Consider the following 24,593-nt stretch of genomic DNA (forward strand, 5'->3'; position numbering starts at 1 on the left):
AGAAAGAAGGTTATGTTAAAATTGTATTTAACCATGATTAAACTACACTTGGAGCTCTAGGTATGTGCTTGTTACCATGTTACCAAAAAAGGACCTCAGGACACTGAAGAATGTTCATAAAGCTGACAGGGAAACAGTGACGTAATAGTCATGAACACAGATGCTCTGGTGACATTGGTTCATTTCACTGTTGCAGCTGATGGAATTTGAATTCAATGATTAAATCTGGCATTGGGAGTTTAAGTAATGGTGACTGTGATGCTATCAAAGATTGTTCTAAAAACTCATTAGGTTCATATTGGCCTTTAGGAAAGGAAATCTGCTATCTTTACCTGGAGTGTTCTGACTTGAGAGCCACAGCAAAGAGTTAGGGCCTTCTGAAATGGTTAAGCAAGTCAATCACTTCAAAATCATTGAAGGATATAGGCAACAAATGCTGTCCTGGCCAATAACACCCGCATCCCAGGAAAGAAAGATTCACAAGAATTCCAGAACTCAGAAGTGATAACTATCATGAGAGACTGAAATCTTGTGCTTGACCCTCAGTTGTTCAATGGCTTGAACAAAAATTTCTACTTTTTATCTTTGTTTTCAAATTTGGTAATGGCCTCACTCCTCCATGAAAGTTTGATCCTTGAAAGTTGCCACCCAGGTTGACAGGGCTGTTAAGAAGGCATACAGTGTTTTAGCTTTTATTAATAGAGGGATCGAGTTCCGGAACCAAGAGGTTATGCTGCAGCTTTACAAAACTCTGGTGCGGCCGCACTTGGAGTATTGCATACAGTTCTGGTCACCGCATTATAAGAAGGATGTGGAAGCTTTGGAAAGGGTGCAGAGGAGATTTACTGGGATGTGGCCTGGTATGGAGGGTAGGTCTTACAAGGAAAGGCTGAGGGATTTGAGGCTGTTTTCATTAGAGAGAAGAAGGTTGAGGGTGACTTAATTGAAACATATAAAATAATCAGAGGGTTAGATAGGGTGAATAGGGAGAGCCTTCTTCCTAGGATGGTGACGGTGAGCACGAGGGGGCATAGATTTAAATTGAGGGGTGAAAGATATAGGACAGATGTCAGAGGTAGTTTCTTTACTCAGAGAGTAGTAAGGGAATGGAACGCTTTGCCTGCAACGGTAGTAGATTCGCCAACTTTAAGTACTTTTAAGTCGTCATTGGACAAGCATATGGGCATACATGGAATAGTGTAGGTTAGATGGGCTTCAGATCGGTATGACAGGTCGGCACAGCATCGAGGGCCGAAGGGCCTGTACTGTGCTGTAATGTTCTATGTTTTATGTCCCTCCCTGTTTCAGTATTCCCTTAGGTCTGTCTGAGGTACGAGGCACCAAGGGGCGGCATGAACTCTGAAGCATAAATAGATGTCCAGCCAAGATACACAAACTATGCTCCTGCTCTAACAAGCCCCACTCTCACAAGCTGCCGTCTCTTGTAGGTCCTTCCCAATCCACCCCTGTTCTCACAGCTCTCACTAAGGGGATTTGATAGTTTCCAAGCTTCGCAATGGGGTCATAAGCTGGAGAATGTTTGGGAGGCAAAGAATTGTCCAAATTAGGTTAGATGAAGTAGGTATATGGAGAAGCTTGCATGGAGCACTGGTGCAACTACACCAAGTGGATGAAGCATCTGTTATCTAGGAAACTATGCTGTCATTCCCATCAAATGGGTCAAAACTCATTCCTCAGCCAAGCCTATCCAGTGAATGATTCATTTCAACTGAGTGACAATCTGTACAGCACTGAAGTCCCTCCATCACTGGAAGAATAATATAGCCAGCAAACAGACAGGATGTCCTCAAGCTGTAACATTATGAGGTATTTTTGGATCAGTAACACATACATCACAATGACTCTGGGACACAGTGTTAGTTCATGTGTGTACTTATGAAACATACAGGGGGTAAGTGAATTTTCACCCCCCCCCCCACCCCTCAGATTATGTATTTTCTTTGAAACGGATAAATTGAAACAAAATCACACAGGGTCCATGATCTGCATCACATGCCCAAATCTATGTTTATCTATCAAAAAGTGTTCACCAGCTCATCATTGGCGTCCACTGAAATGTTTGGAGACAAATTGGGAAGACTCAGGTTGCAAGAGGCAGAGTTTAAAGGATTAGAGAGCGCCCTTTGCTCCGATGTCCCGACCTCCGGCTGATAGGGGGCAGCAGTCTCACAGCCCAGAGGATGGCGATGCAGCCGGCGGCGGCTCCTCCTGCGCTCGGTGCCCAAGGTCGGTGCCGATTCCTGCCTGTTCCCAGTCGGAGGCGGAGCCTCGGACCGTCCCTCGGTGCACATATAGCCCGGGCAGGAGCCCGGCCGGACACAGGAGCCGGGGTATGGAGACTGAGGTGCACGTCCCGATCGGGGCGCCCGCCGTGCCCAAGTTCGCCATCTACGTGGACGAGACCGACGTGATCCCCGGCGCTTTGGCGCTGGTCGGCAAGCTGCGGCCCAAGTGGGACATGAGCCAGGTGAAGACCAAGGTAAGGAGCCGGGAGTGAGAGTCCTGCCTCTCTGGGGTTTGACAGCGGTGCCCTCCCAGCTCAGGTGCCGCGCCGGCATCAGCTGCGAAACTAGATACAATTCCAAATGGATACATTGTTACATCGGGCGGCGGCTCCGTATGATCTGTTTTTGATACAGTTTCTTCGGTGGAGCTGGGCCAGGGATACGTTTCCTCTTTTAAAAATGTTTGGGGATACATTGTAATCCCTTGCCCGGTCGGCTTGTCCCGAGCAGATCGAAGTGGGATCCTAACCCAAAAAAACACACAACCTGCTGGAAAAGCTCAGCAGGTCCGGCAGCATCTGTGAAAGGCCATTCCTCAGATTTGGGATCCTAACCCATTTACCCCACTCACCCCCGCCCCCCCCGACTTTTTATTGCTAGTCTCACTACTACTTTCCTTCCACCCCCCCCCCCCCCGCCAACCTGTTTCTAGATTCAGTCTCTCCACCCCCCCCCCCCCCCCCCAACCTTTGTATTGCTGGGTGCCCAGCTTCCTCATCCTGCTTCTTCCTGTTGCCAAGCATGATACCTGTTGAAAGTGAGACGTTGTACCCTGAAGGTGACCAGGAATCCTAGTACGATGGATAGGAATCACTTTACTATCTTGCGTGATCTGCTTATGCATTATTATGATGAGGTGCAGTATATAACTTAACTGCAGTTTAGCCTTCAAACTAGTAATTAAGTGTTGCTTACTCCTGCTCCTACCCTTCTCCCAATCCCATCCCACCCCTTACCCTGAGCTGTAGCTGGGAAACTGGTTATGGATCTCTGGACAAGATTCAGCATCCTATGTACTTTTTCTTACATGCCACTTCAAATTTGTAACTTTCTTAATGGTGTACTGAAGTTCTGTTCTTTGTCAGATACAAGCTTGTGCTCAACCAAGAGTGTCCTGTAGTGCAGTGGCAGTAGCTGTAACTCTGGACCTGGAGGCCAGGGACCAAGTACCACCTGCTCCAGGTGTGTAACAACAACTCTGAACAAGCTGAGAAAAGTCTGCACTTGACCCTGAAGGCTGTGCAAATGTATTGTGCAGTTCTTTGCTCGACTCCTTTTGAACCCAGCAGGTCCCATTTTTGGACTTTTTAAACAGCTGTATTATCTCTCTTTTTAAAAGCATTTACCTTGGCTGTTTGTAACTTTTCCTCCTAAAGAAGAGCATTTTCCTGGATGTGATCTTCAATTTCTTATTCATCTTAGTTACTATGTGTAACTTTTTAAGTTCTGTTTTAAATCCACATTTTGGTTTGATTCTTGATTTCAAAGTGGTATATTACAGCATACAAATCTGGAAATAGTCTCCTCTTTGAAGCTAACTAGATTCAGTCCTGATTGTTTCTTCAATTGGAGACAACCTTGAAATACCTGATGGATCAGACGGATCTTGTGATCCAGTGCTAGTCTCCCCTCCTGGCCCAGGAGGTTCTGATTGGGTAAAGTGGCATTTCATAGCTATGTTATAACATGCCTGAGCCTGTTGTATTTTTAATACTTTTAACACTGTCACTAATTCAAGTTGTTATAGTATCTGACAAAATATAGTGAACAGTCTCAGCTGTACTAATTGTTACTGTGCACTTGAGAACTTGAGCATTATTTTGCCTTTTGTATTCTCAGGCTATGCCATACTCAAGTGGTTTAGTGTTTTTTCTAAAGTATATAGTTACTGCTGTAATGTGGGAAACAGTTAACATTGCACAGTAAGACCTCAAACAGCAATATGATAATGATGAATCTATTTAGGGGATGACTATTAGCCAGGAAATTTTTCAGTAGAAACTTTCATTCACCAGAGGGTAGAAAGGAAGCAGGGATGTCACTTTAAAATCTTAGTCAAAGGACAGTATGTTTTTGGGAGATGTTGCCATAGTGGTAATGCTACTGGACTTGTAACTTGATGACCAGCACAATTCTCACTGGCAGCTGTGAAATGACTGTTCCATAAATCCATCCAGTTCATTAGATTTTTTTGGAAGGAAAATAGCCATCTTACCTGGTCACCTGCCTGTGACTCCAAACCCACAGCAATATGGTTGACACTTTACAGGGCATTATTGCAGAACAGGTGGCCCATCAATGCTGGCCTCAGCAGTAATGTCCACATCCTTGTAAGTAAGAAATATGGACAAGGTGTCTGGTAGTTTAACACTCCCTGTGTAATACCAAGATGTCTGGGGTTCAAATCCTGGAATAGACTTGAACCCAGAACTTCAGATAATTAAACTTCTTGCTTTCAAACCAATGGCCATCCTCCAAGTGAGTAGACAAAGGTCATTCACCCTTCACTTCCTGGCTGGCTCAATGTTTAATTACTTTAGAACTAGCAAGACAGTTTAAGCTGGAACTAGCAATTGAAAGAGCATTTGAGGCTGGACAATTTATCACATTCATCCTTAATATGAAATAGTTGCAACTTTTTCATTTTGACCCTTGGTAAAAATTTCAGTTACTGGAAAGGAATTTGAGAAAGCATTTTGAGCAACTTGTGTGGAGGAGTGGCCAAGTTATGTAATCATGATGATAGATTAGCACAGACAGTTTGTATTGTATGTGCAAGAACCAGTAGCCTAAATACCTACCTTTAGGTAAGGACAACACTTAAACAGCAGGAGCTAGACTTGGATGCCTTGGTGTTGATGCTTGAGTACTTTTGGATTAGAAGGCAGGATCTTAGAGTTTGTTTGTTAAATGATAGAGTAACAACTGGTCCCTTTTAAAAGATGTCCTTTTGTTGGGCTTGGCGATTTAAAAGCAATGTCTACAAGTAGCAGCCTGGTTTACAGGTGTGCAAGAACCCTGAACTGAAAAAGCTGTATCAAAAGGCTGTGGTTAACAATTCAGGCAGCAGTCTTAAGACAACCAGTTTGAATATCAGCCGGGCACTTGTTTTTTAAAATAAACAAACTTAAATTTAAGATGTGTAGCTGGATGAGCACAGCAGGCCAAGCAGCACCTCAGAGCACAAAAGCTGACATTTCAGGCTGAGACCCTTAGAGGGGGATGGGGAGAGTGTTCTGAAATAGGGAGAGGGGGAGGTGGACCAAAGATGGATAGAGGTGTGGAGGATGGACAGGTCAAGAAGGTGGGATGAGGTTGGTAGGTGGGAAATGGAGGTGTGGCTTGAGGGGATAGGTGAGAGGAACAGTTTGAGGTAGGGATGAGCTGGGCTGGTTTTGGGATGCAGTGGGGGAAGGGGAGATTCTGAAGCTGGTGAAATCCACATTGATACCATTGGGCTGCAGGGTTCCCAAGCAGAATGAGTTGCTGTTCCTGCAACCTTTGGGTGGCATCATTGTGGCACTGCAGGAGGCCCATGATGGCCATGTTGCCTAAGGAATAGGACGGAGTTAAAATGGTTCATGACTGGGTGGGGCAGTTGTTTATTGCAAACTGAGCGGAGGTGTTCCGCAAAGCAGTCCCCAAGCCTCCACTTGGCTTCCTCTACATTGGGGAAACCACACTGGGTGCAGTCAATACAATATACTATATTGGCAGATGTGCAGGTGAACATCTGCTTAATATGAAAGTCATCTTGGGGCCTAGGATGGGGGTGAGGGAGGAGGCGTGGGGGCAAGAGTAGCATTCCTACAATTGCAGGGGAAGGTGCTGGGAGTGTGGGCTGGACAAGGGAGTCATGGAGAGTGGTCTCTCCGGAAAGCAGACAGGGGAGGGGATGGAAAAATGTCTTGGGTGGTGGGGTCGGATTGTAGATGGTGGAAGTGTCGAAGGATGATGTGTTGTATCCAGAGGTTGGTTGGGGTGGTTTGAGGATGAGGGGAATTCTTAGGGTGGTTATTGTGGGGGTGGGGTGTGAGGGATGTGGTTTTTGACAGCACAGGACCAATCCTGTTGTAAGAAATTGACATCTTGTTGTCAAGAGTATAAAAGAGCATTCACAATCAGCAAAGAGCCAACTGTCAGATCAGCTCTTAGCTAAGAGTGCAGTGATACTACCTCTAATATTCCTGACACAAGAATTAAGGACAAGGTGTTCCTTGCAGAAGATCAGCAGAGAATGTCCAGAACATTCTGGAGGTGTACCCTGGCTATAATTTCAAGGGACTAAGTTCTGATTGTTTTATTACTGTGCTTTATATAAGTGTGACTTTATTTATTAGACTAGCATACCATTGGAGTTTTCTTTTGTGCATATTAGTAGCTAGAGGGGGAATTGATTGGTTTGTTCATAGTACAGTTAACTGTCTTCTGTTTTAGATTAAACAGTTACTTTTTGACTGTAAAGTGAGTGTCAGCTTTTTCAGTTAACCACTCCTTTGAGATTTGGGGTATACCACTTTTAGCCTTCTAATAGACCTTAGGGTAAGGCAAGTCCCTCTCGGTGTTTTTTGGTTTTAGAGGGTGGTTGATCTTTACTTTATAATACTGGCTTAGTTGGTAGATTTTTGAAGTCCTTGGTAGTGAAGATACCTACTAAGAATGTGATTTGATTGTGTTCTAAGTGACAATTCATTAAATGTCTTCTGGTCACTTTTTGCTCTTGACTCTCTAACTTAGTAACAAAGCATATTAGAACCTTCAGAAGGTGAAGTGAGCTGACTCCTTCTAGGAGTGGTAGAACATGTTTTATGTTCAAGTGGCTAAGTCTGAATACAACTTTATCAAAACTTATTTATCACTTCACCTGTCAGAATTGGCAACTAAACATAAACTTCAACTTTCAAGTGTAATGCTAGGAAATGGCCAAAGAACAGAAAAGGGCATGTTACTTGACCAGGTTAAAGTATACATCAGCCATGACTGCAAGTGAGTCTAAGATGCTGAGTTAGCTACTCCTGTTCTTTTCCTAATTGGATTTAGAGTAGCTATCTTCATGTTAAAGGCTAATACAGTAACAGCTGAATGGCAGTTGCTATGCTGTAATTGTGTAGCCCTTCTGTATGCTTGATTGTTAGGACAGCATGTAACTGCTGAAACTAGGCAAATGAATATGTGAATGCATATTCAAAGTGTAATGTCATCCAACTAGAGTCCAAATACACAGCTTTTGGGATGGAGTTATGCCACATGTGTTGTGACCTGTTTCCTCCTTGTATTTACCATCTCCAGCCCATCAATTTTGTCATGACAGTCCCTGGGTTATCCAACAGGAGTTCAACCATTTTTCTCTCCAGATTGGGAAGTGGGTCTCTGCTACTATTCAGTATTATCAATTCACCTGCCAGAATTGGCAACCATTGAACATTAAACCTCAACTTCCCACTGGATATCCCTCACACTCCTCCATTTGTGGCAGTCTTCCAAATGTTATGGTGAACTCCTGTGCATCTGTATGGAGGAGCCTCATTGAGCTTTACTGCTTAGTCATGACCATAGTTTTTAGGAAAGAGTCAAATTCTAATCTGAATTCCAAACTGGTGTCTGAATGGTTTCTCTAGTGAATGGAAATGGGTTCAATTAACGTATGTGAATTGAATCATTTCCTAGAATAAATTTTAATGGCTTAGGAAATTGTGATTCCATAAATCCAGATTTGAGTTAATTCTAAAACATTGTCCACCTGGTAAGGTCCTTGCCTTGAACTCTTCTCATTCACATTTAAGAATAGAAACATCTAGGATCTACACAACATTAGAGATATGCACTTCTTTGGATCTCCTGGAATGTATGCATTTAAAGCAGTAATTTCCCATCACTTTGGCATCAACCACTATTCAGTCAGTAGGGCAATTGCTTTGAGCCAGAAGGTTTTGGAATCATGCCCTTTAGTGATTGGAACCAGGGCCAAGTGGGTCTCATTGACAAAGCCACAATTGGCTTGTTAACCTAGGCTAGCCAGGGAGCCCTGGCTGACAAACCAGAGATTCAGAAGGTCCCCTCAGTCTAGGGACTGACTTTAAGCTAGCTGGTCAGAGCCTATGTACTATGCACATGTAGATAAAGGATGACTTAGTGACACAATACTGACCTCTGCAGCTATTTCCTGTGCTGAATGTGAAAAGCCACATGTGGCATTTTGGATGAGATAGCTGGCTGTTTGGTGAATGCAAAAATCCAGTTACTACTTTGAAAAAAAGCAGCTTCCAAAATGAGTTTTGCTGGCCTTTAGTTAACCTGTTGTCTCTGGAGAAGAGCCAAATAATAGCCATGGAAAAGTTGGATTAGCTCAAATTTTAATTTGAATTTAGTATGCTTAATTAGAAATCTAAGGAGGTGAATCTCAAGACTGGCCATCAAGAGAACAGCTAAATGATCAGGCTTGAATAAGCAGTCACAAGGTTGCCTGTTGCTAGGGTGCTGACCTGAAATGCTGTTGCTTTTCAATAGGCATACAGTCCTGGAACTGTTTTATGGGATGGCTGGTTTGTGATGCAGTGTCTGTGTGGGTTCAATTCCCATACCATCTGAGGTTACCAATGAAGGTATTGCTGTCTCATCCTCCCTCTGCCTGAGGTGGATGAGGTCAGAAATCACTAGGTCATAGTCCAACAGTGCTTATTTGAAAACAGGCTTTCAGGGCTTCTGTCCTTTAGGTGTTAGAGGCAATATCAGACATGAATAAGTGACAGATCAAGGGTTTAAATAAACCCAAGATGTTGTTAAAGGCTTTATTTGATTCATATATGTACACAAATTGCTGAATTCCTTTCAAGTCTCACCTGAGAGCTGAAGGTTGTATTAAGTGACATGGTCAGGTCAGACAATGCATGTTAAGTGTGAGCCATGTTTAGAATCATTGTGCTTTGGTTTGAAGTCACAGGCCTTTTGAGTAGGAATTTCTAAAACACCACAGACTGTCTTTAAACTTGTGTGCTTTGAACAAAATAGGATGTCTACAAAAATACAGATTTGCCCCATTAGATGTGTGCCCTGTTCTCCCTGCTGTACAAGCAGACCTATGGTCTGGTACAACCACTGGAGGTTGAGATTGCTGAGATGCAACACTTCCCAATGCAATGCCTGTTATGTCCTTCCACATCAGTGTTCGAACTTTATTAATTCAGCTCTTGTTTTCATGAGCTGTAAGTGGGATACTTTCAGAATGCCTGCTGATAGCAGTGGCTGCCAACATGTTAGAGGCTGGGTGGGACTTATGGCAGGTTTCACAACAGTTTATTCAGCAGTGTTGGTTCACTAATGTAAATGTTCTACAGTTTAAGAGTGAATCCCAGAAAACAGCATGTTACTGAGATGGCTGCTGAGTAGGCTGTATTTTGCAAGCAAAATACAGTTGTGGAAGATGGCTAAATGTAAACTTTCCTCCACAGATTCTACACACTCAGCAGTGCAGCCTGCAGGTATGATCTAAAAGGATATTCTCCATTTGCGTGATGCTGTCACAACACAATCCTGAAACTGGCCATTTGGTGACTAGTAAATTCATAGTCCTGCTGGACTGTAGGGTTATTATCATTAGAGATGACTGGTGATAGTTTAACCTGAATGTCACCACACATCCAGTGGTGAGATTGGGAAGGAGGGACCTTTGTGGTGACCTCAGTGCAGGACTTGGCCCTAATGTGCCCCTCAATCTAGGCCATCCAGATAACTGAACAAACAGCCTGGTAATCCAGTAAGGAATAAAAGTTCTTGCTGTGAATACCTAATCAAGGCAAAGTTGCCATTAATTTGTGGTGGGGTGATGGTGGCCGTGTGGTAGTATTGCTGGACTTTTAAATCAGATCCAGGTAATGTTCAAGGAGCAAGGTTCAGATCCTGCCACAGCAGAGATTTTTGAATTCACCAAAAATCTGGAATTGAGTAATGAGGACCATGAATCAACTGTCAATTCAGAAAACCCATCTGATTCACTAGTGTCCTTCTAGGGAAGGAAACTGCATCCTTACTTGGCCCAGCCTACATGTGACTCCAGTCTCAGCAATATGTTTGACTCTTAACTGCCCTCTGGGCAATTGGGGATGAGCAAATAATGCTGGCCTGACTGCCTTCATCCCATGATTGTTTTCTAAAAAAAAACTTGATTTAGCATTGTCCATCTGGCATTTTGTGATTTAAGTCAATCTTGCAAAAACTTCAGTGATGCTAGTGACCAACTTTTGATTAAAATTGGTAAATAACAGCTTTCAGTGTAGGGGAGAATGGTCTGGGAGTAGATAGCAGTTCTTAAAAACATTCATTCTCAGATGTGGGCATTGCTGGCTAAACTGATTTATTGCTCAACCAAAGTAGAGCAGGAGCATGATCTGGGGTTGGAGAAAAGCAAACTAGAAATTCAAACACAGCCAGGATATTATTAACAATTTAATTTTAAATGCACCTGGCCAGTTGTAACCTGCAGAAACACTGATAGATCCATTATAAATTTCTATCTTGGAATGCTGTTGGGTGCAACAATTTTTCAACTAGAAATGACAGCCTGCAGATTTGCATCACCTTGCACATGGTATCGTCCTGATACAACCCCTGAGTAGCCCAAGATAATTCTCTCTAGCTCTAAGTCTGCCATTACAAGAAATTGTTTTCTCCCTGCCCCTTCAATCATAAAACACTTCATTTTTCAACTCAACTAGTCAAGGGAATGCAAGATAATAAAATGAGGCTGGATGAACACAGCAGGCCAAGCAGCATCTCAGGAGCACAAAAGCTGATGTTTCAGGCCTAGACCTCTCATCAGAGAGGGGGATGGGATGAGGGTTCTGGAATAAATGGGGGGGGGGAGGAGAAGAGAGGTGGACCAAAGATGAGAGTATAGGTAGGGAGGGGATAGGTCTGTCCAGGGAAGATGGACAGGTCAAGGAGGTGGGATGAGGTTAGTAGGTAGATGGAGATATGGCTTGAGGTGGGAGGCAGAACAGGTTAGGGAGGCAGAGACAGGCTGGACTAGTGGAAGGGATGAACTGGGCTGATTTTGGGATGCACTGGGGCAAGGGGAGATTTTGAAGCTGAACTCCACATTGATACCATTGGGCTGCAGGGTTCCCAAGCTTAATGAGTTGCTGTTCCTGCAACCTTTGGGTGGCATTGTGGCACTGCAGGAGGCCCATGATGGACATTCTCCCTAAAGAATGGGAGGGGGAGTGGAAATGGTTTGTGACTGGGAGGTGCAGTTGTTTCCTGCAAACTGAGTGGAGGTGTTCTGCAAAGCAGTCCCCAAGCCTCTGCTTGGTTCCCCAATGTAGAGGAAGCCACACCAGGTACAATGGATACAGCATACCACATTGGCAGATGTGCAGGTAAACCTGTGTTTAATATGGAAAGTCATCTTGGGGCCTGGGATGGGGGTGAGGGAGGAGGTGTGGGGGCAAGTGTAGCACTTCCTGTGGTTGCAGGGGAAGGTGCTGGGTGTGGTGGGGTTGGAGGGCAGTGTGGAGCGAACAAGGGAGTCACGGAGAGTGGTCTCTCCAGAAAGCAGACAAGTGTGGGGATGGAAAAATGTCTTGGGTGGTGGGGTCGGATTGTAGACGGCAGAAGTGTCGGAGGATGATGCATTGTAACCAGAAGTTGGTGGGGTGGTGTGTGAGAACAAGGGGATACTCTTTGGGTGGTTGTGGCAGGGGCGGGGTGTGAGGGATGTGTTGCGGGAGATGTGGTCAAGGGCATTCTCGACCACTGAGGTGAAAATTGTCCTTGAAGAACTTGGACATCTGGGATGTGCATGAGTGGAATGCCTCATTGTGGGAGCAGATGTGGTGGAGGAATTGGGAATAGGGGATGGAATTTTTGCAGGAGGGTGGGTGGGAGGAGGTGTATTCTAGGTAGCTGTGGGAGTTGGCACTCTCTTTAAATTAAGTGTAGAGCTGGATGAAGCATCATCCAGCTCTACACTGTTATTTCAGGAACTGCAGATGCTGGAGAATCTCCTGTTTTTTTTTTAAAATTGACTGACAATGCTTTGAAGTATAGCTGCAGTAGAAGCCAAAACTCATTGTCACAGTAAACATAGGACCTATCTTATTTTCATTCATATGGACATCACTGGTAAGATTTAACATTTTTATTACTTGCATGGTTGCTCTTGATGGTGAGCTGCTTTATGGTACTGCTGCAGTCCTTGCAGTGAAGTTACAGCCCTTCCTATTAGGAAGGGATGTGTAGAATTTTGACCATGAAGGAACAGTAATATGGTTGCAAATCAGGCTGTGTGGCTTGGTGGATTTGTGGGTTGTGGGACTAGGAGGGGAGATGGGTGGGTAGGTGATGTTCCTATAAAGCTATTTCCCTCCTTTGGCAGTTGAGGTCATAGAACTTTTTAAGAGCTGTTGAAGGAGCCTTGAGTTATGGGTGGACAGCTTGTGTGTGTCAGCAGTGAATGTGTATGGATGTGATGCTGATTTAAGCCTGCTTTTGACCTAATGGTGTTAAGTTTCTGCTTGCAGCTGCATTCACCCAGGCATATGGGGAGTATTCCAACAGTCCTAAGCTTCTACCCATAGGTAGTGGACAGGCTTTGGCATCTAGGTAAGCTCTCAGTTCCCAGTCTCTGACCTGGTCTTGTGCCCATAGTATTTGTATGGCTGTCTAAGCACTTGTGCTCAAACAGTAAAATCTGACTGCAAGAAATCTGCTTCCAGTGCTGATCCTCTTTTAGATGAGGTTTAGGTAAAACTGCTGACCCCAGAAGGCCATAATGCTCCTCCCAGGAGAGGATTAATGGCCAGTTTAACTGCAGGGGTTGGGGGAGCCACCTGAGGTTGAAGGTGGGATGTTCACAACATTAGCCAGTGTGGGAATTGAACCCCCATGCTGTGGGTATCACTACACCCTAAACCAGTCCCCCAGCTGGTGAGGATTCTGTTTGACAGTGGGGCAACGGATTTAGTTCAGTGGCTGTGTTTAGTCAATGTAATTATACCTGATACATCCCAAAACCAGCCCAGCCTGTCTCTGCCTCCTAACCTGTTCTTCCTCTCTCTCTCCAATCCCTTCCTCCCACCCCAAGCCACACCACCATCTCCTACCTACTAACCTCATCCCACCTCCTTGACCTGTCTGTCTTCCCTGGACTGACCTATCCCCTCCCTGCCTATACTCTCCTCTCCACCTATCATCTTTTCTGTCTCCATCTTCAGCCTGCCTCACCCTCTCCCTATTTATTCCAGAACCCTCTCCCCATCCCCATCAGGTCTAGGCCTGAAATGTCAGCTTTTGTGCTCCTGAGATGCTGCTTGGCCTGCTGTGTTCATCCAGCTTCACACTTTGGTATCTTGGGAACTGCAGATGCTGGAGAATCATTATCTCTGATACCTGATGATAAATGTTCTGTTTATTGGGTATTTATCAGAAGTAGCAACATAAATGATCCTCCCTAAACAAAAGTTTCATTGACTTAACTTTATTCATAAGCAAAATTCTAAGTTTCCCTGGTTGAAAAGACCCATCTAGATTAAATCTTGTGTTTCTTTGTTTGGATGTAGCTGATATGAGCAAGATCACTTATTCCTTTCTGCTAGTGGCACAGTTGCCAACAGGTGCATGTTCCATCCACAGTTGGAGTGGAATGTTCTACTTTCCCACCTCTTCTCCTTCTCCACACCACCACTCTGCCCTGCACCCCCACCCCCCCCCCCCCCCCCAACTCCCATTAAAGATCGAAAGACATGTTAAGCTTTAATTTTTTATCTTTCACTTTTAGCAGCCATGCCCTGGAGAAATCTAAATTGTGCAGGGCCACCAGCTCCACCTGGTTGCTGTGAGTGATAGTGTAGCTTTTTTAACTACTGACTGAGCTTGCTGTTGGGATTAAAAGCCAAGAGTAGGACAAGTTAGTCTGTGGACTAGACCAAATTTTAACAATAACACTTTTTTTCCTGAATACACAATACTGTGGGTACTGGAATAACACTAATGTCAAGCAGCATCTAGGGAGAAGAACAGTGAGTCCAATGTGACTTCAGAACTTTGAACAAGGCTTTTAGGATGTTAGTCAACCACCTTATTTGAACAGCCATCTGCAGCTTTCATGGATGAATGCTTATTTTCTCTCCACTTGCTTTTTTGTCACTGATTTTGGAAATTACCAAATACAAAATGTAGCTATTACACACAGCTGGCTTGTAGAAAGTGTTATCAGCTGTTTGGCCAGACCTTGACCTTCTTTCCTAAAGAATGCTAATGTGTTAAACTCTTGGCCACTGGATCTCTAACAGAATAGTTAAGGTCTGGAAGTATAAAGACAGTGGATGTGAATTGGAGAAAAGTGTCAAATAAATCCTGTTGCTAGTTAAACTTTAACAAGATAGTTATTGTTGTTTGAGTGTAGGATGCTTTGCATGCTTCTCAAATCATAAAATCCATCTGAGCAGAACTGCCTTGATGGTCCACTGGATCAAGGTACAGCAGGTTAGTATCCTTGGTTTTGGTTTGAACTTGTGCCTCTTCACTTACAATGCACTTCAAAGAATGGCAAATGCAAATGGGAGTGAGCATTTTTGAGAAAGTGAGCTGTTTAATTTTTTTAAAAGTGGACTTTGGTTCTTGCTACTCAAATGTCTACAGTAACTACCATAAACAGGCAAAAGGAGCACCACATGGATGGTCTGGCAATGACCCTAGTCTGAGAATTTTCAGGCAACCACTGAGTTGTTGCCAGGACAATGCTGTCACCAGAATATGTAGCTAACTACATGAGTAACCACATCTTTTTCTATTCTCCATATCCCTTCCCCAGTTATTTACAGATGGAATCACAAACAAACTGGTTGGCTGCTACATGGGGAACAAAATGGAAGATGTCGTCTTGGTGAGAGTTTATGGCAACAAGACTGAGCTGTTTGTGGATCGGGACAATGAGCTGAAGAGCTTCCAAGTCCTGCATGCCAATGGTTGTGCTCCAAAACTCTATTGCACATTTCAGAATGGTCTTTGTTATGAGTTCATGCATGGAACAGCACTCTGCCCACAACGTGTACGGGAGCCAACTCTGTTCAGGTACCACTGTTTACTTAGTGTGTTGCCTCAGCTTGTGTTGATACTGTGTGGAACATGTGAAGATTTGTTGCCTTTTCATCTTGAATCCAATCAAAACTTGGATAACTCCTGACCAAATAGTTTGACTGCAATTGCTATTATTCTGCCTTGATAAACTGGACAGGCTGGGATGGGGGTGGGGAAGCAAGGAAAGACTCTTCCTTCTCTGGAGACCAGCATGAGGCCCTCCTAATAAAGGCTATAGTTGTGAGCTGCCTTCCTAGGATAAGTTCTCAACCTGACTCTTCCTTTGTTTCTTAAACCACAAAGATGTGGGGATAACTTTTGGATGACTATGCATCTCAAGCATTGGGACAAGTTAGAAGTAGCTCTGAGCTGAACAAGTTTTCTAGTCACTAATGATACTACAGATGTCCATCAAATATAATTTGGTTAGAAAGCCACTTGTTGTGTTTTGGTTTGGCTTTTATTTAGGTCTATCCATCCTGCAGTTCAGACACTACTTTACCTTAACTTCCCAAGCCTGATTAACCTGAATTTGTTTCCAATGAGGAAGACTAAGCAGCAGTCATCAACTCATTCTGAGGCATGCTCCCACTCTTTTCTCATTCTCAAATACAGAACCATTTCTATATTTACCAGCCAGTTTTACTGATGAAAATGTCAAATCTGGCATCAGCAACCAATGTTAATACAGGTGTGAAGTCTTGTTTTAAATGCAAATCAACAATCAGTGAAGAGATTGCTCTAAAGAATCCAACATGAGATGAGAACCAACAACCATTACTCAGCTTTTTGAAATCATACCTTCTGTCCCTTTTTTAAATTTAGAATTTAAACAGGTGAGTTGGAAACATTTGGGTTAGTTGCTGCTTTCTGGACTGAAACTGAACCTTGGGCACTAGAGCAGAACCTTGGCTGGAAGGTGTCTCTTTAAAGCACAAGTTTACAGGGAAATTTCCATTATTAGTGGGGGTTTCGATGCCAAGTGACAAATGTTGCAGCTCACGAAGTACACTTTTTTTTCATTCAGTGGGTCTACCTTTATGTCAAAAGGCCTTGACGCATGCCTAGGAAAAACTCCTAGTAGCCAAGACAACTCTTGCCTCCTTCTCAGCATCTTTCTTTGGGCCTGGGAACTTGTCAAATTGTGGACTGACTCAGTTATCAGAGGGGTTTAGAATTGTTGCTAGTGGATGTGAAAGCTGTGGAGAAATCGAGGCAACTATTCACCTTTAAGTGGGATTTTATTTCCAGGGACTTTGGGGAACATGTGATTTTTGTTTGACTGCTTCCAGGTAAGTGTCAATTTTTGAGCATGGGGGTGGGGTGTGAAAGTAGGTCTGCATGCATGTGGGTGTACTACTCACCAGTGCAGGGAGAAATGTGGCTGATCATGGATACAATTAACATTGTTCCCTTCTCTGCTGTATTGAAGTAATCTGGACTGTCTCATTCCTTTTATGTTTTGCTGGTTTAATCATCACATTTTTTCTTTTCTTGAGTCAGCAGGTATCTACCTTTATGGAAACCCATCTTCCAGTCTAAGGAATAAGCTTGTTTGGCTGTTGTGCAGTTTCTTCTGATGTGGATGTGCTCGTTTGTCTTCAGGTTACAAGAACTAAGGAATAGAATGATTCTTGCTGCTAGTCCAGCTTGGAACACCATGACTTTAGCAAAGATGTGCCTGTCATGTGAGGCTGACTTCTGGCTGAGCATATTAAGTGGCAGTTCAGTGTGGGCCACTACACTTGCCCCATCAGTTGGGCTCTGGATTGGGCACATGTGCTGAAAGAGCATTTTACTTTGCATGTATAGGAGGGCTAACTGTGTTTAAATGCATGTCTTGCATGCTTAACCTCCCCCTCAATGGAAATGTGATATATGCTTCATTTTTGAGACACAGCTTGGGCTATCAGTACACTTTATAGCTGTGAAATGTTGAAGTAGATGTTCAAGGGAAGCTTGCAATTGCAAGCTGAAATGCATGAGCATTATTCAGCTGAGAATTTGAGATGGCAGTGGTGATACTATCAAAGTATCAATTCAGTAAGTACACTCCATTCTTTTTAATGAAGTGTTCTTTGTACTTCAATCAACCATTGATCGTAATACCTGTGGATAGGTGTGCAGTTTTATTTCCCTGTCCTGATCCCATTTCCCACCAACTAACAAAGTATAGAAAAAAATTTGCTTTCAGGCCACTGATTCCATGCTGGCAAGTTGAATTCCCAAAACAAATGAAGGAAGAATAAAGTTTTAGGAGAATTTCAAAGGCAGAACCAAACCTTGTATGGAATCACTGTTCCCATCACATACTAAGGCAGCAAAGTTGCCATTTTTCTTGGCAAGGAAAGAGCCCTCCCTCTTACAAAAAGAGCCTTCTTCATGAGCAGTAATGAAGAGATTGTTCTCCTTTCTTCTATTGCTTTTTTGAACTCTCCCTCAGGGAGAGACTAGAACTAGTAATACAACTCTTAGAAATTTTAAAGGATGAGAATTTTCTTCCACAGTCACTTAGTCTATGAAATGTTAGCTTCAAAGCTGTAAACTCCAGGTCCCTGAATATTATGGCAGAATTGGATAGATTGACTGTTGGGAGTCCAAGCAGGGGGAAAAGGGGGCTGAATGGCCTACTGGCCCTGATTCATGTCCTTTCCTAAACAGGAGGAAGATAATGAGGTGTAGCAATATATAGCCAACAGGCTGCTGGTTTGTGCCCTGGAAGTTATTCTGCAGTTTGGCATGCAGCAATTTTCAGTTTGTATTTAAGTTGTGTAAAATTTAATATTGTAGCAGCTAGTTCCCAATCAAAATCAAATGTAATACCTCAGCCCACTTGCTAACCAATCAATGCAGTCATCTCTGACAGCATAAATTTGATCCCTATCCTCAAATTGGTCTTGCAAAATGTCCTGATGACTGCATGACAGATTTGACAAAATGTGACATTCTGTTCCCCCACCCAACATTGCTATATTAATCTTTTTAAGACCAACATGAAAACCAATCTGCTGCTAAAACTCAAGTCTGGAAAAAGACTATTCTGCAGTTACTCATGGAATCTCCCAGGCACTCCCTTTTCTCCATTCTAGCAACATGAAGACTTTCTGTCCCAAGCGCACTACTATTAAACTCACCCACCCATTAGGGATGGGAAACAGAAATCCCTGTTACTGCAGTAACAGGTTGGCAGGAACTCCACTTTTTGTCAGGAGGTAAATGAAATTTTGATTCTGAATTCTTCCCTTTTTTATTCTTTGCAACTGAAGTCTAGTTTTCTGAATTTAATAAAAACTTGCAATTTAACAACCAGAAAAAAAGTCCCATTAATCCACTTAACATTCTAAAAGTTTGCCTAGACTCAGCTCATAGTCACAGCTTTTTGGAACTGTAACTGATACACTTTAGGCCTGTTTTCCAGTGACTTTCTGACCCCTCTTGAAATTTGGATTCTTTCTAAAAATGTTTACATGTGTCATCCTATACAAATAAGGGCTGCAAACGTAAAGTGCACTCTTGCTGATTGTCTGTCTATATTAGTGAAGAATCATATTCCATAAGTAGCTCTTAGAACTGCTTCCATTTGTTGAGATTCAAGTTCAAAACAGCTCCTGCCAGTTGTCACATTAGCCTATTCCTGATAATCACCAAACTATTGGAAAGTGTCATGGTGATGCTGTTATGCTTACACAGCAGTAACATAATTACAGATGGTGTACGGTGACCCCACACCCGAGCACCAAACCATCATCTCCAACACCATTCACGACCTCATCACCACAGGGGACCTCCCACCCACAGCCTCCAACCTCATTGTTCCCCAACCCCGCACGGCCCGTTTCTATCTTCTTCCCAAAATCCACAAACCTGCCTGCCCTGGTCGACCCATCGTCTCAGCCTGCTCCTGCCCCACCGAACTCATCTCCACCTATCTGGACTCCATTTTCTCCCCTTTGGTCCAGGAACTCCCCACCTACGTCCGTGACACCACCCACGCCCTCCACCTCCTCCAGGACTTCCAATTCCCCGGCCCCCAACACCTCATATTCGCCATGGACGTCCAGTCCCTGTACACCTGCATTCCACATGGAGATGGCCTCAAGGCCGTCCGCTTCTTCCTGTCCCGCAGGCCCGACCAGTCCCCCTCCACCGACACACTCATCCGCCTAGCTGAACTCGTCCTCACACTCAACTTCTCTTTTGACTCCTCCCACTTCCTACAGACTAAGGGGGTGGCCATGGGCACCCGCATGGGCCCCAGCTATGCCTGCCTCTTTGTAGGTTACGTGGAACAGTCCCTCTTCGGCACCTACACAGGCCCCAAACCCCACCTCTTCCTCCGGTACATTGATGACTGTATCGGCGCCGCCTCTTGCTCCCCAGAGGAGCTCGAACAGTTCATCCACTTCACCAACACCTTCCACCCCAACCTTCAGTTCACCTGGGCCATCTCCAGCACATCCCTCCCCTTCCTGGACCTCTCAGTCTCCATCTCAGGCAACCAGCTTGTAACTGTCCATTTCAAGCCCACCGACTCCCACAGCTACCTGGAATACACCTCCTCCCACCCACCCTCCTGCAAAAATTCCATCCCCTATTCCCAATTCCTCCGCCTCCGCCACATCTGCTCCCACGATAAGACATTCCACTCCCGCACATCCCAGATGTCCAAGTTCTTCAAGGACTGCAACTTTCCCCCCACAGTGATCGAGAACGCCCTTGACCGCGTCTCCCGTATTTCCCGCAACACATCCCTCACACCCCGCCCCTGCCACAACTGCCCCAAGAGGATCCCCTCGTTCTCTCAACCACCCTACCAACCTCCGGATACAACGCATTATCCTCCGACACTTCTGCCATTTACAATCCGACCCCACCACCCAAGACATTTTTCCATCCCCTCCCCTGTCAGCTTTCTGGAGAGACCACTCCGTGACTCCCTTGTTCGCTCCACACTGCCCTCCAACCCCACCACACCTGGCACCTTCCCCTGCAACCGCAGGAAATGCTACACTTGTCCCCACACCTCCTCCCTCACCCCCATCCCAGGCCCCAAGATGACTTTCCACATTAAGCAGAGGTTCACCTGCACATCTGCCAATGTGGTATACTGCATCCACTGTACCCGGTGCGGCTTCCTCTACATTGGGGAAACCAAGCGGAGGCTTGGGGACCGCTTTGCAGAACACCTCCGCTCAGTCCGCAACAAACAACTGCACCTCCAGTCGCAAACCATTTCCACTCCCCCTCCCATTCTCTAGATGACATGTCCATCATGGGCCTCCTGCAGTGCCACAATGATGCCACCCAAAGGTTGCAGGAACAGCAACTCATATTCCGCCTGGGAACCCTGCAGCCATATGGTATCAATGTGGACTTCACCAGTTTCAAAATCTCCCCTTCTCCTACTGCATCCCTAAACCAGCCCAGTTTGTCCCCTCCCCCCACTGCACCACACAACCAGCCCAGCTCTCTTCCCCCCCCCCCCCCCCCCCCCCCCACTGCATCCCAAAACCAGTCCAACCTGTCTCTGCCTCCCTAACCGGTTCTTCCTCTCATCCATCCCTTCCTCCCACCCCAAGCCGCACCCCCAGCTACCTACTAACGTCATCCCACCTCCTTGACCTGTCCATCTTCCCTGGACTGACCTATCCCCTCCCTACCTCCCCACCTATACTCTCTCCACCTATCTTCTTTTGTCTCCATCTTCGGTCCGCCTCCCCCTCTCTCCCTATTTATTCCAGTTCCCTCCCCCCATCCCCCTCTCTGATGAAGGGCCTAGGCCCGAAACGTCAGCTTTTGTGCTCCTGAGATGCTGCTTGGCCTGCTGTGTTCATCCAGCCTCACATTTTATTATCTACAGATGGTGTGGTTTGTTTGTCTGTGGTTTTCTCCCATCCAGCTTCTGACTAGTATAGTTCCTTTGCCTTCATCTGGGCTAAAGCTAAGTTGGAGCATGACCCACTGGTCTGGGAGTCAAGAACAGCTCTTCAGTGGCCAAAACTATCATAAAGGAAGCTGATACTGATTGGCATCGCAAAATCAGCTTAGCCCCAGGACACTATCTGACAGGGCTAGGACATTGCTGTAGGTGTTCCTATAGCTGCTTCATCAGTGGTGGTGTCAGTATTCAGTAATACTTGCAGCACCTCTATTGGAGTGGTACATTCTACATCCAGCAAGATGGAGACAACATTCAGATTTAGGCTGAGTGGCAAATAACATTTGTATAAGTAATTATAATGACCATTTCCATCAAGTGAGAAGCTAACCCTGTTCCTTAGCAGTCACACTCCCTATCATCACTGAATCCCCTACTGTTGACATGCTGGGAGACCCCCATGAACAAGCTTAGCTAGACCAGCTATTTAAATCCTGTCAACAAGCACCAGTAAAATTTCTTTGTAATGCTGAAGTAAGGAATTCCAATCCCTGAAGTCTGTCTAGCATCTACAAACACGTTAGTGTGATAGAATATTTTCCCTTTTGCCTGGATGAATTCAGCTCCTACAAAAGCTTGACAAAAAAAAGTTGCTGGAAAAGCTCAGCAGATCTAGCAGCATCCATGGAGGGGGGAGGGGGGAGGGGGTGGGGGGGTTAATGTTTCGGGTCCGGTGACCCTTTCTCAGAACTGAGTTACTTTTCTAGCAACTTTGGTTTTGTTCCTGATATAGAGCATCTGCAATTCTTTTGGTTCTTATGAAGGAAATGATTCCTATCCATCCAAAATGTTGTGTTCCCTCAAAACGATCTAAATCCTCTTCTTTCAAGCTTTCTCACTATTGGCTTCAGCCTGTGCCTCACATGCAGTATCCTGTACTAAATTGACCAATCTAAATTGTCTCCTCTTAATCTGGAATCCGAGCCCCTGATTCTGGACTGTGTGGTAACATTGTCTATCTAATTACAGTTCAACTTATGATAATTTCTTGAATTTTGGAAATCTGTGTCCTTCATCAAAATAAGCAATCCTAAATTCTCTGAAGGGTCTAGGCCCGAAACGTCAGCTTTTGTGCTCCTGAGATGCTGCTTGGCCTGCTGTGTTCATCCAGCTCCACACTTTGCTGTCTTCAATCCTAAATTCTTCATGGCTTCTCCTAATTCAGATACCTGTCAGTTTGGTTGCCCTTCGTGGGGAATCTCCACTGTCTGAATGCCCTTGCCATGGTAAAGGGGGCCAGAATTGCACTTTGTGCACCAGACCTACCCATCATCGTGGGGTTTGCACCTTCAGACGTTGACCCCTCATCCTAAGATTCTCCTATTACAACCTCCTCCTGTGTTGTTGGGCTGCTAGTTAGTTTACTGAACCCCAAGTTGACCTTGCATGCTATAACTTGGGTCTTTTTGGTTTTATTATGTAACACATCAGAAGGGAGCCACTTGGCCCATTGTACATGTTTCAGCTCTTTGGAGACCCCATTCCTGGCTCTTTCCCCATGTCCCTGCAATTACTTTTCTCCCTTAACTATTTTTTCTTTACTGCACTAAATTGAAAGTAAAACTTTTCCTGCTTCTGTTTTTTTTTTAGAGATAGTAGGAACTGCAGATGCTAGAATTTCTGCAAAAACAAGGTGTGGAGCTGGATGAGTACAGCAGGCTAAGCAGCATCAGAGGAGCAGGAAGGCTAATGTTTTGGGTCTAGGCCCAAAACATCAGCCTTCCTGCTCCTCTGATGCTGCTTGGCCTGATGTATTCATTCAGCTCTACACCTCTACACCTTATCTCTTTTTTTTGTTTTTTTTAAAAATAGATTTGAGTGCAGTGCTGAAGTAACACACAGTATTGCTGGAATGTCTCTCCTTCAGTAAAGTAAAATAAACTGAACGTTAACACTCAAAAGCCATTAGTTAAACCCATGCTATTGGCATCACTTTGCGTTGCAAGCCAGCCATCCAGACAGTTGATCCCCACGGGTTCAATTCCTGTACCTGCTAAAATTACCATGAAAGCCCTGCCTTCCCAACCCTGCTTCCTCACCTGAGGTGTGATGACCCTCCAGTTAAACACAGCATGAAGTGTGTGTTGCTCGCCCTCACCAGTGCCGTCTCTCTCCTCCTCTCTCTTGAGAGAGCAGCCTGTGGTCCTATGGTGACGTTCAGATAAAAAATATAGTAACTGAAGGTCTGTTAGTCCTGCTGAGGAGAACATAGAGCAGGGGAGTTCTACTAATATCATGGCCACCATTTATCCTGCAATCGCCATTAGCAAAATCAGTAAATCAGTTATTCATCTCAATGTGTGTATGTGTTTCTAGTGTTTTGAAAACTGGGCATGGAGTTTGCCGACAAGACAACATTTTGAAAGTAACTTATTAGGTGTAAATGTAAATAGGGATGCCTGGAGATACTAATAAATGTAAATTTGATTTTTGCCCTTTCTTTCCATTTTACCATATATTCTTCCATAAACAACATGTGATGGTCCTAGCTGCTAAAGTTCTGTGAACATTTCTGTATGACATTGGTATAGTCTAAAGATCCTGCTACAGACAACTTTGAGAACCTACACTTTCCTTCTGTTTCATTTTATAAATGACCGCTAACTAACTTGTGCTGCATAACTGGGCACGACAACCAAATTAGAATGATGTTGATCATATTATCGTTTTTTCTTGTTTTGCTCAGTTGTCATTTGACAAAGACTTTACCAGATTACAAGTCAGGTTACATGAGAAAGACAGACCTACGAGGCAGACAAAAACTAAGTACAGAAAAATTTGCGTTATTCGGCCCACGTGAGGATTGCGGGATGCTGGTAAATCAAAGACATCAGTTATTCCGACAGTTAATAATTCAGCTGTCCGGGGTACTGATTACAGCAGGTTCTTTCACAGTTGCTTTATATCAACAATATTGGTATTTTTACAGAGTGACTTCAATGCCTATCATGCTCATTGAAAGTCTGTGTCTATTTTAAAAGCCCAATTATATTCCTATGACCTTAAATCAAGCACTTTAACACAGTCAAGATCAAAAACTTAATTTTGTTTTGACCCAGTTATTGATTTTCATTGTTAAGGTCCTGGTAAGGGTTTGAGTACCACTTGCATTAAAACACAGTGTGCAGTTTATATACATTTGTTTCTATATCCAGAAGTACTTTTACACACTTCCCCCATCACCTGTGGTAATTTTTTCATCTATTAACCACTACCAGTAAATCATCCATGTTTTCCAAATCATTAGTTTGCCTGCAAAGCCTGTTAAGGGCAAT

The 24,593-nt window shown here is 44.3% G+C and overlaps 1 protein-coding gene across 1 annotated transcript in view; it reads left to right on the plus strand.

Moving 5' to 3' along the window:
* The first annotated feature begins 2,207 nt into the window (after positions 1–2,207).
* Positions 2,208–24,593, plus strand: part of etnk2 (ethanolamine kinase 2) — a 49,894-nt gene continuing 27,508 nt past the window's right edge. Inside the window, exons 1-2 of the mRNA XM_048553206.2 lie at positions 2,208–2,500; positions 15,115–15,374. Of these exons, the coding sequence (XP_048409163.1) occupies positions 2,354–2,500; positions 15,115–15,374 (407 nt within the window). The 5' untranslated portion in view covers positions 2,208–2,353. The remainder of the gene's footprint in view (positions 2,501–15,114; positions 15,375–24,593) is intronic.

The sequence above is a fragment of the Stegostoma tigrinum genome, chromosome 21 (assembly GCF_030684315.1).
Source record: "Stegostoma tigrinum isolate sSteTig4 chromosome 21, sSteTig4.hap1, whole genome shotgun sequence".
Classification (NCBI taxonomy): domain Eukaryota; kingdom Metazoa; phylum Chordata; class Chondrichthyes; order Orectolobiformes; family Stegostomatidae; genus Stegostoma; species Stegostoma tigrinum.